A 19452-nucleotide genomic window follows, 5' to 3' on the forward strand; every position below is an offset into this window, starting at 1 on the left:
TTTCAAGAAGCGGCTAATTTAAATAATGAATTTAGGAATACACTACCCTTATAACACTAACCAAAATGGCCTTGCTGTTTCGGTACTGCGAACGGCTGAAAGCAAGGGGAAACTACAGCCGTAATTTTTCCCGAGGGCATGCAGCTTTACTGTATGATTAAATGATGAAGGCGTCCTCTTGGGTAAAATATTCCGGAGGTAAAATAGTCCCCCATTCGGATCTCCGGGCGGGGACTACTCAAGAGGTACTGGGAGATAAAGAAGCTTGCACTGGATAGAGTAGCATGGAGAGCTGCATCAAACCAGTCTCAGGACTGAAGACCACAACAACAACAACAAGGTCAATTCGAAGATATTACTTCCTGGTCCACATATCGCTGTGGTAAACATAACCTATGTTTCCCGTTATGTTAATTCCACAGCAATATACAAAACTTTCCGCACACAACATCCTCCACTTGCTTTACACGCTGTAAAGAAAACAAAGAATGTGTGACTAAAGTTACGTTCAAAGATTTTGCGATGCGTTTCTTTGGCCAATACTTGAATTTTCGAGTGCTGCGCACTGATGACAGTGAACATATCATCATCACCATAACAAACTGGTAGGTTAGCAGGTTTGTCTTCCAGTCATCTGTGAGTCCGGATGATGCGAGAGGTGCTCAGTTTGCCGCAGTGGTGACAGATGGTCTCGGGTGAAGCAGCTTCTATCCCTCCATTTCGTCTCAGCATTTCCTTTTCTTTTCTTCATTGCCACTTTAAAATCGATGTTTTTCGCCCGTTTTCTTCAAAGAGAAGTGCCCCATGGTGAACCAGCGATCTCCAGAATGATTGGTCAAGGGCTGAAGTCTCCCAGTTCTTGAATCTAGAAACCGATGTTAATCGAATTCGCTTTAATAAAAGTAACATGTATTCGTTATTGCAAATTTAACACCGGTCACGGTCACTGAACCATAACAAAAGGCGACTGGTTGCAGTGATTTCTGGAAACCATCTACACTTACATCTACATCTACACCTATAACTGTAACCTGCAAAACACTGTGAAGTGCGTAGCAGAGGGTACATCCCATAGCACCAGTTATTAGGGTTACTTCCCGCACCATTCACATATTGGGCGCGGGGAGAATGGTTATTTAAAAAGTGCTCTGTGTGTGCTATAATTAATCTAAGATTTTCCTCACGAATCGTGTGTGGTACTATAAAAATTGAAAAATCACAAAAGTCGACTGGTTGTAGTTATTTATGGAAACCTGTGTAATGACCGTTCCAAGTCTTCACGATCTGTCATTGCAAACATGATTTTGAGAAACCCACAAGATGGAAATATGGATAATAGAAAACGCCAACGAAGAAGATAGTAACTGACGAGAAAAACGAAACTAACATTTTAGCAGCAGTAACACCCATTCCACATGGCAGTACGATACAGTCTGGTTGTACAAGTAGGATCAGCCAAAGGCGTGCCCTGCGAAAACTACCTTCCAATGCATTTTATCCTTTTCATATTTTGTTCCAGCAACAGCTACATCACAATCATTTCCGAAATCGGTTTAAGTTTTAAGAATGGTGGCTACGAAAACGGCAAGATGATGCGGCGTTTCTATGCGAGATTGTATTTTCGGATGAAGTATCCTTTACAAACCATAGGCAAATGGGTTTCGCAATATGCACTACTGCTAAGTTAAAAATGCACAGTGTCTGAGAGAAGCAGATAGGCAACGACCTTGGTCTGTCAACGTATGGAGTAACATCATTAGTCCCTGTTTTATTAATGAAACCAAATAGCCACACGTATCTACAGTTCCTAACAGACATTCTGTCACAGTCACTGGGCGACATCCCACTGGACGTTAGGCAGTTGATATGGTATCAACATGACGGATGGCCAGCCCGTACTATACAGATAATTACAAATCTTCTTAACAGAACATTCTGAAATCATTGAAGTCATCATTCGGGAAATGTAAAATGACCTGCACTCTCACCAGGCTTAAAGAAAAATTAAAACAAGAAGTTTGCAAGGAAATACCGAAGAATTTGGAGGGTACAAGATGCCATATAACAGGAAGGCGTATTGCGATACGTCCAAATGAAATTCAGTGCGCAGCATTATCTGTCCGAAATCTCTTTGTGGCAAGTATCGGTGTACAAGGTCAACATTTCGAGCACCTGACATGACAGTCATAATGATAAACACGCTATTCGTACCGGAGTTACGTTCAAAAATGGTTCAATTGGCTCTGAGCATTATGGGACTTAACTGCTGTGGTCATCAGTCCCCTAGAACTTAGAACTACTTAAACCGAACTAACCTAAGGACATCACACACATCCATGCCCGAGGCAGGATTCGAACCTGCGACCGTAGCAGTCGGAGTTACGTGTTCGCTTCCATTTGGTACCGTAAGGTAGACGTTTGTGTGCCCTTCTCCTCACGTTTGCCATTCTTTTATCTTGTTACAAGGTCCACATATGTCGCTGAAGCCCTCTTCGAAGATTATTTTTAATGGCACAGAAAAAGTATATAATTTCCATTAAAAAGACAAGTCGATGTCATAATTCGGCGACTATGAACTTTACTTGCACACATCAATAGGTTCGTCACATTGATCACTATAGCTTAGCGGAAGCCTCACTTCAATATATTCACTAGTTCTGAATCTACGTTGTCCATTCAAAAAGTTCCGAGACATTTTATTCCTGGCGTGCAAGCGACGTCAGCGCAGCAACCTGCGGCGACAGCTTGAACTAACAACTGTAAACAACAGATGTGGATTCCTCCAGTCAGTCGTGAGCAGGCAGTGTTCAGTAGTGGACGTGCGTACGCAGCCTTTGGGCGATGTGTTAAAAATTTGCTGTGGAGCAACATCTCTAAATTAATTGTTTAAGGCATTCCCCTGAATCTTTTCAAGAACAGAAAGGTGTGTACAAACTTTCGACCACACACCTTGACTCCTGAACAAAACAAAGACATTTAGACGCCTGCAGCGAGATGATTGAAATGCAAAACGTGGACAACTCGTTTCTGGTAAAAAATCATTACGCGTGATGAGACTTGGTGTTATCAATACGAACTTACCACAAAACCAAAAAAGTGCAGAAATTTACGAGAAGGGTAACATTTTCACAACATAACCAACATTCAAGCCAACGTGACGCCCGAACTGAACACCATCCCAAAGATGATTTTTTTTTTTTTTTTTACAGAGTCACATGGTTGTTTAACATAGTTTCTTTCCCTCACTTGTGTGTCAAACACCTGAGTTATTAAAACCACCATCTTAAATTTCCCCTACTTTTATGTCCGCAGCTCGTCGTCTCGCGGTCGAGTTATCGCATCCTGAGCATGGGTTCCCAGGTTCGATTCCCGGCAGAGGTCAGGGATTTTCACCTGCGTCGAGATGACTGGGTGTTTGTGTTGTCCTCATCATTTCATTATCATTCCTGAAAATTGCGAGATTGGACTGAGCAAACGTTGGGAATTAGTACAGGCGCTGATAACCGCACAGTTGAGCCCCCACAAACCAAACGTCACCACCCTACTTTTATACCAACCTAGCCTCGAAATGTTATGGACTTGCGGGGTACTTGTCGTGGCCAGACATTGCTGCCTCACGCTATATATATATATATATATATATATATATATATATATATATATATATATAGGACCTTAAACAACACTCTGAGCGAGTTTCCTTTAATTTGTATTTTAGGTTTTCAGGACCGACAGAGCGTAGCAGAACAGAGGTTGCGTTAATGAATTTCCCGGAAAACAGAGCGAAATCAAGTTTTTCGTGATTTGTCGAAATTACTTCACACGAATACTTGGACAGTTCGTTAAACAATCACTCCTAGAAAATCCTTTCTCCGTCTTTCTCCAGCTTTGCAAGTATTCCTATCTGAATAACCTCAGTTCTGCCGAGACGTTAAATTCTAACCTTACGTCCTTGCGTGAGTGTGACGGCGCTACCAACAAAGAGACTGCGGGCATTTAATTGGGCCAGCATATTGGTGTGCAAACACAATGAAGTTTTTTGTTTCGTCTCAGTCTGCTCACTGCAATTTATGACTATGTTTCTGTTACTAACTCATTTAAAATCAGAGTTATAACTGAAGATAAAATTGTAGATATTTTCTGTGCATGTTCATGCTTCTTGTTAATCGATCGTACTAAGCCGGCCGGTGTGGTTCAAATGGCTCTGAGCACTATGGGACTCAACTGCTGACGTCATTAGACCCCTAGAACTTAGAACTAGTTAAACCTAACTAACCTAAGGACATCACAAACATCCATGCCCGAGGCAGGATTCGAACCTGCGACCGTAGCGGTCTTGCGGTTCCAGACTGCAGCGCCTTTAACCGCACGGCCACTTCGGCCGGCCCGGCCGGTGTGGTCGTGCGGTTCTAGGCGCTTCAGTCTGGAACCGCGTGACCGCTACGGTCGCAGGTTCGAATCCTGCCTCGGGCATGGATGTGTGTGATGTCCTTAGGTTAGTTAGGTTTAAGTAGTTCTAAGTTCTAGGGGACTGATGACCACAGAGGTTAAGTCCCATAGTGCTCACAAGGGAACCTCGCCATCGCACCCCCCTCAGATTTAGTCATAAGTTGTCACAGTGGATAGGCCTTGAAAAACTGAACACAAATCAATCGAGAAAACAGGAAGAAGTTGTGTGGAACTATGAAAAAATAAGCAAAATATACAAACTGAGAAGTCTATGTGCAAGATAGGCAACACAAGGAGAATGTCAGATCAGGAGCGCCGTGGTCCCGTGGTTAGCGTGAGCAGCTGTAGAACGAGAGGTCCTTGGTTCAAGTCTTACCTCGAGTGAAAAAGTTTAATTTCTTTATTTTCGCAGTTATGATCTGTCCGTTCGTTCATTGACGTCTCTGTTCACTGTAATAAGTTTAGTGTCTGTGTTTTGCGACCGCACCGCAAAACCGTGCGATTAGTAGACGAAAGGACGTGCCTCTCCAATGGGAACCGAAAACATTTGATCGCAGGGTCATAGGTCAACCGATTCCTCCACAGGAAAACACGTCTGATGTATTCTATACGACACTAGTGACGGCATGTGCGTCACATGACAGGAATATGTTGTCAACCCACCTAACTTGTACACTTGGCGAATGGGAAAAAAACATTCTTCTATCTTGCCCGATTTAGGTTTTCTTGTGGATGTGATAATCACTCCCAATAAAGTGATGAAAACATAAGAGTTTTCACATAAACTGCAACAAATGAATGCAACAGTTTCACAGTCGCACAGTTTTCCCTGTGCTCTGCCAAAACATATGTTTTTAACTTTTTCAAATTTTTCCGTGTGTAGACCGTCAAATCCTGCATATGTCCAAGCAAATATGAACATGTCCTGGAATTTTGGAGAGCGAAGTTGATTGTGTGTGAGTGCCTGAACTTTGATAATTGTTTGAAAATAAAAAAAAATTAAAATTTCCACTCGAGGGAAGACTTGAACCAAGGACCTATCGTTCCACAGCTGCTCACGTTAACCACAGGACCACGGCGCTACTGAGGTCATATCCTCCTTAATGTTGCATATCTTCAGCATGGACTACTCAGTTTGTACATTTTGCTTATTTTTTTCATAGTTCCGCACAACTTCTTCCTGTTTTCTAGATTTATCTGTGTTCAGTTTTTCAAGGCCTATCCACTGTGCCAACTTATAACTAAATCTGAGGGGGGTGCGATGGGGAGGTTCCCTTGTCAGAGCCATTTGAACCATTTGAGCCATTTGATCGTACTAAACACATGATCTAAAATGGTCTTAATTTCATTGTGTATCCACATCTACGTCTGCACTCATGCTATGCAAACCACTGTGAAGTGCATGGCTAAATGTGCATCCCGTAGTACGGTTCCCATTCTATTCACATATGAAGCGCGGGAACAGTGACTGCTTAAATGCCTCGGTCCGCACTGTAATTACCCTAACCTTACGTAAATCGAAGAGGGAGGGAGGAGAAAGGAAAGGAGTGGGAAGGAACGTGTCCGAAATAACAGGCACCCCGCATTCATATAAATGATTCGCCTCGGGGCAATGAATCCACAACCTCCAGTGTGGATGAACATTTACATTCGACCTCCAGCCGGAATCTAAAATTAGTGAGCATGAAGGACATGTACTGGGACTGCGGTTAGGTGGCACTAGGTGGGAATATAGGCCGGCCGGGTAGCGTGTCTACATAATCCGCACATTTGCGTTAAACACCTTCTGGGGGTGGCGCAGTGGTTAATACAACTGCCTACTAAGCTGGAAATTCTGAGTTTGACTCCCGGTCCGGCACACATATTCACTCGTCGCCGACGATTCCGCACGAGGTCCCGATGCAGCCGATATCATTACTTCCTTCCCTTCCCTTTCTTTTCTCTCCCTTGCCTTTCAATTTATATAATACGAGTATGTATTACAGCTTCGGACATTCATATGCGAGGCGTGTTTTTAAGTACCGTTTTGAAAATAAAAAAAAACGTGCTAAGGTATCTCAATAATTTTATTTTTACATGAAAGCCTGTACCTTAATCTACTTTTCTACATAATTTCCGTCAATATTGAGGCACTTGTCATAACGTTGTACCAGTTTTTGAATACCCTCCGAATAGAAGTCTGCCGTCTGACTTGTTAACCACTACATCACCACTGTTTTGACTTCGTCATCGTCTTGAAGACGCTGACCGCCTAGGTGTTTCTTCAAGTGCAGGAACAAATGGTAGTCACTGGACACAAGATCAGGGCTGTACAGAGGATGATCTAGAGTTTCCCATCGAAAAAATGTGAAGAGATCTTTGGTCTGATTCGCCACATGCTGACGGGCATTGTCTTGCAGCAAAACGATGCCCTTGCTCAACTTCCATGCACTGTTGCTTTGCTTCTGGTGTGACGTAGGCCACCCATGTTCCATCGCCTGTAACAGTTTGGGGTAAGAAATCATCACCATCGTTGTGATAGCGCTCAAGGAAAGACAATGCACTGTCTAAACGTTTGGTTTGGTACACATCCGTCAACATTTTCGGTACCCAACGTGCGCACAATTTTCGGTAATTCAAGTGCTCGGTCCCAACGCCATACAAAACACTACGAGAAACATTAGGAAAGTCATCCCGCAAGGAGGAAATCGTAAAGGGTCTGTTATCTCTCACCTTATTGTCCACTTCCTGCACCAAACTTTCCTTAACGACCGAAGGACGCCCACTCCGTTGTTCATCATGCACATTTGTGCTGCCATCTTCAAATGCTCTCACCCACTTTCTCACCATTCCATCACTCATAATGTTTTCTCCGTAAACTGCACAGATCTCACGCTGAATATCGATCGCCTTTAGGCCTTTAGCACTAAGAAATCTTATAACAGCCCGTACTTCACAGTCGGCGGGACTCACGATTATCGGAGGCATCTTAAACACTCAGTACACAACGTAAACATGGAAGAATCAGAGAGTAATGGCGCCAGTGGGTAGATTAAGATACAGGCTCACATGTAAAAATAAAATTATTGAGATACCTTAGCACGTCTTTTTTTAATTTCAAAACACGCCTCGTAGTCTAATCTTGTCTTCGCCAACTTTATGGGAGCGATACGTAGTGGATTGAAATACATTCCTAGATTCATCGCTTAAAGTTGGTTCTAGAAACTTTCTAAGTAGGTTTTTGCAGGATAGTTTGCGTCTATCTTCAAGCATCTATCAGTTCGGTTCTTTCAGCATCCTAATGACACTCTCCCATGGGTCGAACAAATCTGTAACCATTCCTGCTACCTTTCTTTGTACCTGTTCAAAATTCTCTGTTTGTTCTCTTTGGTACGGGTCCCAAAAACTTCAGCAATATTTCAGTATGGGTCGCACGAGTGTTTTGTATCCAGTCTTCTTTGTGGGCTAATTGCATTTCTCTAGTATTGTACCAAGGGACTGGGTTACCTATACACTGAGATAGTGATCGTCACATTTCTTATCCTAACAAATTGTTAATACAAGGTATTTGTATGAATTGACAGATTCCAACTATGACTCATTGATATTATAGTCACAGGGCACCATATTTGGTTTTGTTTTCTGAACTGCACAAGGGTAACAGGGTAGGTTTGAAAAATGACGGGAATATAGGGTTTAAAAAATCAATTAAAACAAATTGCTGCGTCAGTCACTCTTTATTCTCTCCCGCGACATGTCCGCCCCTGGTAGCTCAGTGGTAAGCGCGACGGAATGTCATACCTAACGGCCCGGGTTCGATTCCCGGCTGGGTCGGAGATTTTCTCCGCTCACGGACTGGGTGTTGTGTTATCATCATCATTTCATCACCATCGACACGCAAGTCGCCGAAGTGGCGTCAACTCGAAAGACTTGCACCAAGCGAACGGTCTTCTCGACGGGAGGTCCTAGCCACACGGCATTTACATTTAGCTCATACTTCATATATGTTTAGAATAAATATCCACTAGTGATGCCTAAGTTATCGCCGAAATATGTTTGGATTTGACAAAGTGACTGAGTCAACGTAGGCCCACTAATCACATATAATCAACATTTGGCTTACAATACAAGCAACAGATAACTGACAACGGTCTCATAATCCGAAATCTGCGAACAAAAATTAAATATAGTAGAAAATTCACAGTTTGTTTTCTTTAAATCAACAAATATAAAACTGTTCTACCAATCATCAACATTAGAATACTTTAATAGGGCCTTAATCAGTGTCAGTAAAACCTGAACTATGACGATGTGAAACGTAACTGCGGTTGTCAGAGTTCAGCTAAATATAGCGTGACAAGCGTAAATCGGCAGGCAATAGTTGAACACACAGAAACGGAAAACTTGCTAACCAAAGGCAAGGACGAATCGCTTTGCAGGCGTCGCACATTCTGAGTGAAGTCTCAATAGGAAACAAAATTTTAATGGAAGTAAGTCTTATGAAAATTTTAAATAATTTCTTTACACGGAGTAGGCTGAATACAAAGAGTCCCCTGTAATCAAATAAATAGAAAGAACATAATCTAGTACTGAAAATTTCCCTCCTGAAGCGCCGAAAGCTTTCCCTCAGTTTACCGAAAATTTGATTCAAGAAGAAAACTGAACTAGTAGATGTTTTCATATAATAACACAAAAGAAAAAAGACGAGAATAAAATCAAGGGAGAAAAGGGAAGCGGCTCATAGTTAGCAGTCTCGTACTGTAAGCAATAAAGAAACAAACACCGTCCAAACAAGTCTTGGAGGCCCAACGGTACCAACCGGCCGCCGTGTCATCCTGAGCCCTTAGGCGTCACCGGTGCGGGTACCGAGGGCATGTGGTCAGAACACCGCTCTCGCGGCCGTCGACAGTTTTCGTGATCGCTGTCGCTGCTTTTCAGTCAAGTAGTTCCTCAAATGCCTCACTGCCTCATAAGGACTGAGTGCTCCCCAGTTGCCAACAGCACTCGGAAGACCCAGACGGTGATCCATCCAAGTGCTAGCCAAGCCCGACAGCACTCAACTTCGGTGATCTGACGGGAATCGGTGTTACCCGTTGTCTACTGTAAGTAAGATTAATCGTGAAAGCCGTATAGAGATTTAATTATATTAATTTGAAAAATATGTAAAAATCTGCCAACCGGTTGCGTAGGTTATCTATATACTTTGACCATGTTTCGTCACCTCTAAGGGTGACTTCATCAGAAGGTAAGGTAATTACATGAAGAACATATAGTCAAAGATGTACAGTGATTTAAGAGCTGAGTTGCTCAAGTCATACATTAAAATATAGGACATAATGTTCTTCAAAAAGTCAAACATTAAAACATAAGTAACATCGATGTGGTGTCTCAGTTATGTATTAAACACGCTATGGCTGATTCTCATTAAAAACCTACTCTGTAGCAGTTGAAATATCACGCACACTTATTATCGTCAGTTATTCCTGTCAAACCAAAGATACTTTGGCTAACTTTTCTTTCTAAGAAAAAGGAAAAATGGTTCAAATGGCTCTGAGCACCATGGGACTTAACTGCTGAGGTCATCAGTCCCCTAGAACTTAGAACTACTTAAACCTAAGTAACCTAAGGACAGCACACACACATCCATGCCCAAGCAGGATTCGAACCTGCGACCGTAGCGGTCGCGCGGTTCCAGACTGTAGCGCCTAGAACCGCTCGGCCACCCCGGCCGGCAAGAAAAAGGAAAGACACAAAGTTCACCAAGTACTCATAAATTCATAATTTTAATAAGTAAATGGTAAAATTAAAGGGATGGCATACATCACACAATAATCTAGTCTTACTGCGCCTCCGAAAATGTATTTTAGCCTCAATTGTTTAAAGTTGCAGCTGCTTCATTTATTCAGACAATTATCTCACTGCGTCAATCTATTTTCTTACGCTTGCAGATTTTTCTAGTCTATAGCTGGAATCTGTTATAAACGGACGCTGAAGTCACTCCACTTAGGTATTTACACTCGTCGGCTTGAGTTTGCGGTTGTAGAGTAAGGACACAGCAAACACTAAACAGGAGCATGTGTCACGTAACCATCCCAAACAACAGACATGCATGAACAGTGTCGATAAAGCACGTGCTCCTGAAAATGTGTGTAAATGTTAACTCTAACCCAAACAGCAAATATTTTACTGTATTTGCTCACGCTTCACCTGTCTGCTGCCACCATCAGTGAATGATTCCTGAATTTTACCTTTTTGCCACCATCAGTGAATCATTCCTGAACTATTAATGCCAAATTGTGCTGTAAATATAAGAGTACACACGTGGATTTAGTTAGTAATTGTGTCCTATGATTTTCATATCTGTTTTTGACTATCCTGTTACAGTCTTCATATCCACACATGTATACGTTTCTTTTCACACAAATATAATGTTAAACAGGGGACCAGTGTGAAACAATCGCACTATTATAGTTTTAAAAAATGACAGTATTTGTAATAAGTGTAGTCGTTGGTATAAGGGCAGTTGTGGCAATGAAGAGAAAAGATCTTTAAAAATGAACCGTATGACGTAAGATAACAATCATGAACTTATGTATTCAACAATGTATTTTGCATTCAGAATGTTTGTCTCGGCTTGTACGAAGGGCAGAGATGAGGGACTGTCAGTAGGGCCACAAACTATAACGTTAACAATCGGTTACAGTAGCCGGCCGCGGTGACCGAGCGGTTCTAGGCGCTTCAGTCCGGAACCGCGCGACTGCTAAGGTCGCAGGTTTGAATCCTGACTCGGGCATGGACGTGTGTGTGATGTTCTTAGGTTACTTAGGTTTAAGTAGTTCTAAGTTCTACAGGGTGGTCCCGAATTCATGGTACAAACTTTAATGGTAGGTACAGGACATTGTAACAAGGATTTATTGTATAGGAATGTATAGTCGCAGGTGACGCGGTGAGGCGTAAACAGGGGAAAGAGAAATGGAGTGATCGGTTGGTGTCACTGCCGGTAGAGGGCAGTAGATGAACATGATGTATCGCAGTAGGGACAAGCGCCATTCACAATTGTGCTGCCGTAGACGATGGGTGACTTTACGTATGCAGAAAAAGCAGACATGCATTACATGTACGGCCGTGCAAATGGTAACGCCAGAGCTGCGTTACGAATGTATCGCGCGGAGTATCCTAATCGACGAATGCCGGATCATAGAATTTTTCAACGGTTACATCGTCAACTTTGTGAAACAGGTACGTTCGACGTCAACAGACATGACGCTGGTCGATTAAGAGCTGTACGCACTCCAAGACTGGAAGAACGCATCTTGAACATAGTGGCTGATAGACCCGAGTCAAGCACAAGAACTGTTGCGCGTGACGTACATGTGAGTCATCAGACTGTATGCAGAGTGTTAAATGAAAATCGCTTACACCCCTTCCATTTTCAAAACGTACAAGCATTGAATCCGGCAGATTATCCTCTTCGCGTGAACTTCTGCCAGTGGTTGTTGCAGCAATGTGCGTTGCAGCCGGATTTCGTAGGTCATGTGCTATTTACAGATGAAGCGACATTTTCACGCGAGGGTGTCTTTAATGCGCACAATTCCCATGTGTGGGCAACAGATAATCCACATGCAACGCGTCCACATGCGTATCAACAACGTTTCGGTATTAATGTGTGGGCTGGTATTGTGAACGACTTTTTGATTGGGCCATACTTACTACCCACGCGACTCTGTGGCGAAAGCTATCTTATTTTTCTGCAAGAAGTGTTACCAGAACTGCTGCAAGATGTTCCGCTCGCCATTCGTAACCGCATGTGGTTTCAGCACGATGGAGCGCCAGCACACTTCAGCACTGCTGTACGGAATTACCTGAATGACTCAGATGAGGATCTCGTTGCTCGCATATCTGTAGCTGCTGCAGGTGTGCGTGAAATACCAGGCATCTTTGAACGTGTACGCCAATCGCTGCACCGACGCTGTCAAGCATGTATCGCTCATGGTGGACGCAATTTTGAACACTTACTGTAAACATGACACTTGTCAACAACGATTTCAATAAAATCTTTCGTTTTCCTTTCGGCCGTTATTTCCCCTGTTTACGCCTCACCGCGTCACCTGGGACTATACATTCCTATACAATATATCCTTGTTACAATGTCCTGCACCTACCATTAAAGTTTGTACCATGAATTCGGGACCACCCTGTAGAGGACTGATGACCTCACATGTTAAGTCCCATAGTGCTCAGAGCCATTTGAACCATTTTTCGGTTACAGTAAGCCCGTTAGGTCATAGTAGCAATAGGTAAATCACAATTCAAGGCACCAATGACAAATGTATTTGTCGTTTCGGAAAGTATATTCGTTTACAAAATTCAACTCGTACGACGGGCAGAGATACTGGACTACCGCAGTGGTTGGCTGTAATCTGTGACAATGCTGTACACAAATTATCCGGTTGATAAGTACTTTAAAACAAATAAAATGGCATTTGAAATAAGATAATATGAAAAGGGAGTCTCTTATTCGTGATTAATAGGATGGCTTCGTAAAACATAGGTATGAAGCTGAGCAGGTTAAAATTTTCCACAAATAGTAAGTTTTAGCTCAGAATCGGTCTGCAGTGCCAGAAGCCGGTAAAAACCTCTCTAATGATACCTCATTCATCCCTGTTACATTGGTATGTGTTGAGAAAAAAGGATGCTACTTGAGAAATAATATACGAGTACATGATAACATCCCCCATGATTAGCAAACTATTGTCATTACGAAAGCAGCCAGCCGGCCGGTGTGGCCGTGCGGTTAAAGGCGCTTCAGTCTGGAACCGCGTGACCGCTACGGTCGCAGGTTCGAATCCTACCTCGGGCATGGATGTGTGTGATGTCCTTAGGTTAGTTGGGTTTAATTAGTTCTAAGTTCTAGGCGACTGATGACCTCAGAAGTTAAGTCGCATAGTGCTCAGAGCCATTTGAACGAAAGCAGCCGATGCAAACAGTGATAGTTACGAAGGACAGTCTGAGGCATATTTTTAGAAAATTAAACTGCAGCGTGCAAAGAAAAACTTCATCCAACGTCAGAACGAGCACAGTGTGTGAGTCCTTACTCGTTCTGATGTTGGCTCAACTTTTATAGAGCGTTATGCAGCGCGTCTGTTGATTTGCTTATATTCCCACGTTGTTCCATTGTCTTTGTACTGCAACCAGAGTGTTCGTTTTTGAAGCACTTGACAACCGCCAGGCACCAAAATCAGATCGTACTGCGCGATTAAATGATGAAACAAAGGAAAGTTCAAGTCAAAAATTTTAATCAGCCTAAGGTGCCAAATTTATTTCAACCTTCATAATTTTATGCAAATACTTCATACATGACTTTGATGTTGATGGCTTTTGCTTCACCTCATGTGTATAGGTACAGGCAAACTTCTTCAGAGCTGCAGCTAATACATTGGAAGTTACAGAGACACGTACGTAAGAGCTATGTACAAACACAGAGAGGTTCGTATTTTGACATATAAGACCACCGCTCGGACAATATGAAGAAGACGATGCGGCAAATGTCCAGCCACACAAAGGAAGAAGAAAAAATGTCAAAGTTTTTATCATTGTATTGCTGTTACAAAACATACAATTATATCGTTAAAAACTCAGTTGTTTCCATTGAGTTGTAAGTTTATTCCTTTAATACTCATAATAATACCATTACAGAGGGCCATGCTAGCTGACTAACATCTGATGATGGAACACAACATTCGAAACGCACCTGGATTAGCTTAAAGTGGATCGATCACTGATAACAATGTTGTATTGTTTTACAACAGAGTTACATTTTACGATCACGGCCTCTGCAAAATATAATGCGTTTAATGTCCTACGCGAAACACACCTACAAAATTCTGGAGCTTGTATAGGGAATTTTCTCAGCATTTTGGCAAAACGGACCCATGGTTTCTGGTGGCTTTTTACAGAATAATAATTCAATTATGATTTATTCCGTTTGCCACCATCATCCCCTTCGTTTCGGTAACAAGTCCTTCAAATGGTTCAAATGGCTCTGAGCACTATGGGACTCAACATCTTAGGTCATCAGTCCCCTAGACTCAGAACTACTTGAATCTAAGGACATCACCCACATCCATGCCCGAGGCAGGATTCGAACCTGCGACCGTAGCAGCAGCGCGGTTCCGGACTGCAGCGCCTAGAACCGACAAGCCCTTCACAACAGTGAAAAAGCCTGTAGTATGCAATCACGAAAACGACAACACAAACTACAAAGTGATGCAACGACCCTCAGACATAAAAGTATTGCGACTGTGTTTCCCTAGCTGCAGAAACAGCTCAATATCGTGCTACTATGCTGCTCTTCTATCCATTCAATGCAACCACACACACGACGCACATCGGTCATCTCTTCAGCAGTAACCTCATCCGTCCTGGTGTGTGTCACTGTTGACGTACAACTAAGACTGCCGCAAAAACAAACCCGAGACTTCTCGAGCAGCGCTGATTGCAAGCATGAGGACGAAAAGTAAAATGCGCAGTACTTTTGTCAACAAGTGCCACTCAACCAAGATCTTACTGAACTCTGCGTCCTGTGATCGTTGCCGGAAACGAGCGGTGACGTTACAGTAAACAACATTGAAAAATGAGTCCTAACCAATTCCTTGTCACTAAACTTTGAAAAACACACTACATGCAATTCAGAACTTCTAAGATCCTTCCCATTAGTATACGCCTACAATATGATGACAATCGGAAGAAGTGGACAGTGTTAAATCCTTAGGATTACAGCTTGTTAATAAATTGAACTGGAGGAGAACGTCACAGAACTGCTAAAGCGCCTGAACAAATCTGTTTGCATTGCGAATGTTGCCAGACATAGGGGATATAAAAATGAAAAATCTGATGTACTATGTTCACTTTCATTCCATAACGTCATATTGGATTTTTTTGGGGTTATTCATCAATTAAACTAAAGTTTTCCGGGTACAAAAAACGTATAATAAGAATTATTTGTGGTGTGAGCTCGTAAGCATCCTGCAGAGGCTTGTTTAGGGACCTAGAGATATTAACTACTCTTTCCCAATATGTTTATTCCTTAACGAAATTTGTCATTAGACACATATCTCTTTTTAAACCGACAGCTCAGCTCATGGAATCAATACTAGAAAAAAGAATAATCTTCACAAAGATTTGAAGTCACTTACTTTGGTCCAAAAAGGTGTTCATTGTTCACGAACACGCTTGCCAGCAGCCATAAAAGGTTTAATTACCAACAAAGTTCAGTTTAAGAGGAGCCTAAAGGATTTATTGGTGGCGAACTTCTGCTCCATTGACGAGTTTCTTAGTAAAAAGAACTGATGTGTGTTACTAATAATATAAAAAAATGCGAATAATAGTACAGTCTGATTTCTGTAAAAATTCAGTGCAGTAATGCGATCATCGTAAATAAGTGTTGTAAAATGATTCTTCTATTCAGTGATTACTAACTCATAAAAATAAACATGCTTAAAATTTTTTAACTCATTCAACATCCATGACGATCATTCCACTTGGGATCTATAGGTATGTACATTAGCACACTCGTATTTGTTTTTCATTGTAAAACTTAATTATGTATTCCTGCTCTTCTGACATGTTCTACATCCTCGAGGATCTCCTCTCTATGGATCAATTGGCATGAAAAGTACACCTAAATCCAGTCTAATGTAACCTACAGTATTGACTAAGGAAAACGCATCACACTGTCAAAGCTTCGAGGTCAGTTGTGCATATACTGTTAAACGGTTCAGCGTGTCCTCGTGAAATATAAACATAAAAACTTACTGGTTCAAAATGGTTCAAATGGCTCTGAGCACTATGGGACTTAACTACTGGGGTCATCAGTCCCCTAGAACTTAGAACTACTTAAACCTAACTAACCTAAGGACATCACACACATCCATGCCCGAGGCAGGATTCGAACCTGCGACCGTAGCGGTCACGCGGTTCCGAACTGACGCGCTTAGAACCGCACGGTCACACCGGCCGGTAAAAACTTACTGAAAGCCGACCGAAGCACCCTCATTAATGTTGTGGTCGACTAATATGACTGACTGGAACAGGTTTGTTTCCAAGCAAGACACACAGCACACACCGTCGACATTCGCATTGTTGTGCAGAAATATCAAAGCAGTAGAGATACAAAGTTAAATGGTGGTCAGAAATCAAACGAAATGCATTTTCTTTCTAACGAGCTACCGCAAGCCAAAACATTAAGAAAATACCCCTGAATGACCTCCCAAACTTTGCCGTTGGTGTTCCAGGTCAACCTGCACAATTTGTTTTTCGCATATTTTGATGTAAACAAAAGTACAATACTAAAAATCTGCGCACAGAATTTGTTCGACCAAAACTGCAGTAGTCCTCGTTACAAGCAGTGCAAAGTCGATAACCTGCAAACTGTCGGACCAGCCGGCCTGTGGTCAGGAAGAAACTGCGCTCCGCAGACGTACAGTACCTGGGCGGGAAGCATGTCGACCGCGCACGCCGCCACGCTTGTCTGCAGACTGACGCAGCCTTCGCGGAGCCTGGACCTTTATAGCTCAGAGATAAAAGGCTGGGCGCGCCGCAGGCGCGTTACCGCGCCTCCAGCCTGCCCGCCATCTTTCAAGCACCTCCGTTTAAATCCGTTCCACTATTTCGGGCACTACTGTCCCTGTTATCTCCGTCTCTTTTTCGGTGCTGACAGCAGCGTAGCGTACGCCCTAACTGGAAACACTAGTGCCTTCGCTTTTATTCGCGATAACAGGCTCCGCTCATTCGGCTAATCGAGTGTCTCAACATGACGCGGTCACTATTTATTACAGCGCGCGGTCAGCGATGCGTGTTTCAGTCTCATTCCTTGAATCCCGAGTGCGAAACGAACAGTACCACAAGACAAGAGCAAACAAATGTTCACGATAACCGCATCGTCTGACTTCATCATCAGGCGTCAATGCAAAAGAGCTACAAGATTGTGTAGAAAGCAATGGCTTGTCCTATCTACTGTAATACCACACCACTGAGGTGAAACTGGTAACTAGACTTGGCCACTGTTTCTATGTTCCGATACAGTGTATCGATACGTGGAACTGTTTCAGTGTTTCGGAATGGCTGTGGTTCATTGTTTCGAAACAGTGGTGTTTCATTCCGCCCCTGTCTCGGATAACCGGACCAGATTCGATCTCGAGCCAGACACAGAAACTGTATCGTTGTTTCAAAATAAGGCTGTTTCAGTCCACCTGTGCTTAGAACGGACTAATTGTATCGAAACAGTGATGTTTCATTCTGCTCTGTGTCGGACGAAATTCGGGCTCGGCACAGGTACTGAAACACCAACATACCACTTCATGAAACACTTTCAAGAGTGTCGAAATCTTTTTGACAAGCAATAGCATGAAGCTTAAGATATCCGAAAATAAAGCTTCGTTTCTAGCTGACTGTCCTATTCTGAAATGGCGTAACATCTGCTTTATAAACACTAACCAAACAATAAGACAACGCATATTATTCACATTCAAAATAATAAATATGTGAAAATCATTGAGTTAAATTACACTTTTTTTTATAACATACGCTTCTCTGTTCATGTACAGTAATCATATTAAGAAACGCAAGTAAGCCTACAACATTTTGAATAAAAAAGGCGTAGAGTGACAGTTATTAGACAGATACATAAATCTGATGTAGGTATAATTGCAAGCAATCTGTTTGACATATCACTGATAGTGTAATGGTGAATAGGAAGGGCTGGGAAGCATGGTGAATTTATAGTAACGGTTCGAAACACCTTGCAAGAAAAAAAAAATTCTGTTATATTTTGTTATTTATTCGAATTATTTGGCGTTATTTGTGAGTCTATAGTCACTGTGCCTATTATCCACAATGATTCCCTTTATGCGCATGGAAATTAGCAGGATGGGTATATTACCCATACTAACGGAATGTGGGAATCCCAGTAGCATATCCGTTGTTTCTGCAGTTTGCTCCCATCTCCAGTTCCGTTCGTGGTGGTTCTTCTGTCTTCAGCTATGGCTGTCCTCAGCCAATTGAAAAGTATGAAAGTCACACGACACGAAAGCAGCGCATTTGCTGCAGGAAATACGAAACTGCCAAGACGCCTAAGTGATAGTTTCAGACTTTCTGCGATATGATAAGCGCTCTCGCACCTCATTTGTGTTTATATGGACATACTTATACAGTAGACATTCAAGATGATAAAATGTGTAGGTAGGTTTATTAGATTACAAAACGCAGACTGTTTCACTGCTTCGAAACAGGGTATCGAAACATTTCATTGTACTGTTTCATTTGTTTCGAAACAGTTACGTGTTTCAGTTTGCCCATCTCTACTGGTAACACGTCCTTGGTTCACTGCTCGCCACTTGGAGCGCTGCAAGTTTAACAGTCCATCTTCTCGCTTTCTTATTGGCTAACTTTTAAGCGCCCTACAGTCGAACCAACCTACCGACCAACCAACCGACAAATTTACGTGCAGCTTACACATGTCCCGACCAAATTCACTCAGCGACTGCAGCGCCGCCATGTTCGTATCGCTGCTTGCGAATGGTTTACAGTAAATTCATTGAGGTTAGGTTCGACGAGATGCCACCCGTTCTTACGCAGAAGCAAAAACTGGGAATTGTCTTGGCTGTTTTGACGTTACAACGTCAAGAAAAGCCGGGAGAAAGCTGTGGACTTTTCTGAAATTTCTGTCAGGCAAGCGGCGTCAGTTACAGCTGCTTGTTCCCCTGCCACAAACAACGACGAAGGAACGAAATGAAGAAGGAAACAAAATTCGAGAAGTATTTCTGAATTACTTCAACAATGAGGGACAAGTGCCATTTCCACAAGCACTGCTACGAAATGTTAGCCAATGAAAACTGAAAAACTCTGTAAATGATACAAATGAGTGAAATAAATTATGTAAAAGAAATGAAAATTAGTTTATTGGTAACCTCTTCCTCCTCGTCTTGCATGGAATCTGTCCCATCGCTTGCATTTGTATTTCACTCG

At 42.4% G+C, this 19452-nt stretch overlaps 1 protein-coding gene across 1 annotated transcript in view; it reads right to left on the reverse strand.

Annotated features, from left to right (window-relative positions):
• The window catches only part of LOC124776955 (calpain-11-like), a 205493-nt gene extending 188458 nt beyond the window's left edge, over positions 1-17035 (reverse strand). The window contains exon 1 of the mRNA XM_047252188.1: positions 16916-17035. Within this exon, the coding sequence (XP_047108144.1) occupies positions 16916-16930 (15 nt within the window). The 5' untranslated portion in view covers positions 16931-17035. The remainder of the gene's footprint in view (positions 1-16915) is intronic.
• Between the last annotated feature and the right edge of the window lie 2417 nt (positions 17036-19452).

The sequence above is a fragment of the Schistocerca piceifrons genome, chromosome 2 (genome assembly GCF_021461385.2).
Source record: "Schistocerca piceifrons isolate TAMUIC-IGC-003096 chromosome 2, iqSchPice1.1, whole genome shotgun sequence".
NCBI lineage: Eukaryota > Metazoa > Arthropoda > Insecta > Orthoptera > Acrididae > Schistocerca > Schistocerca piceifrons.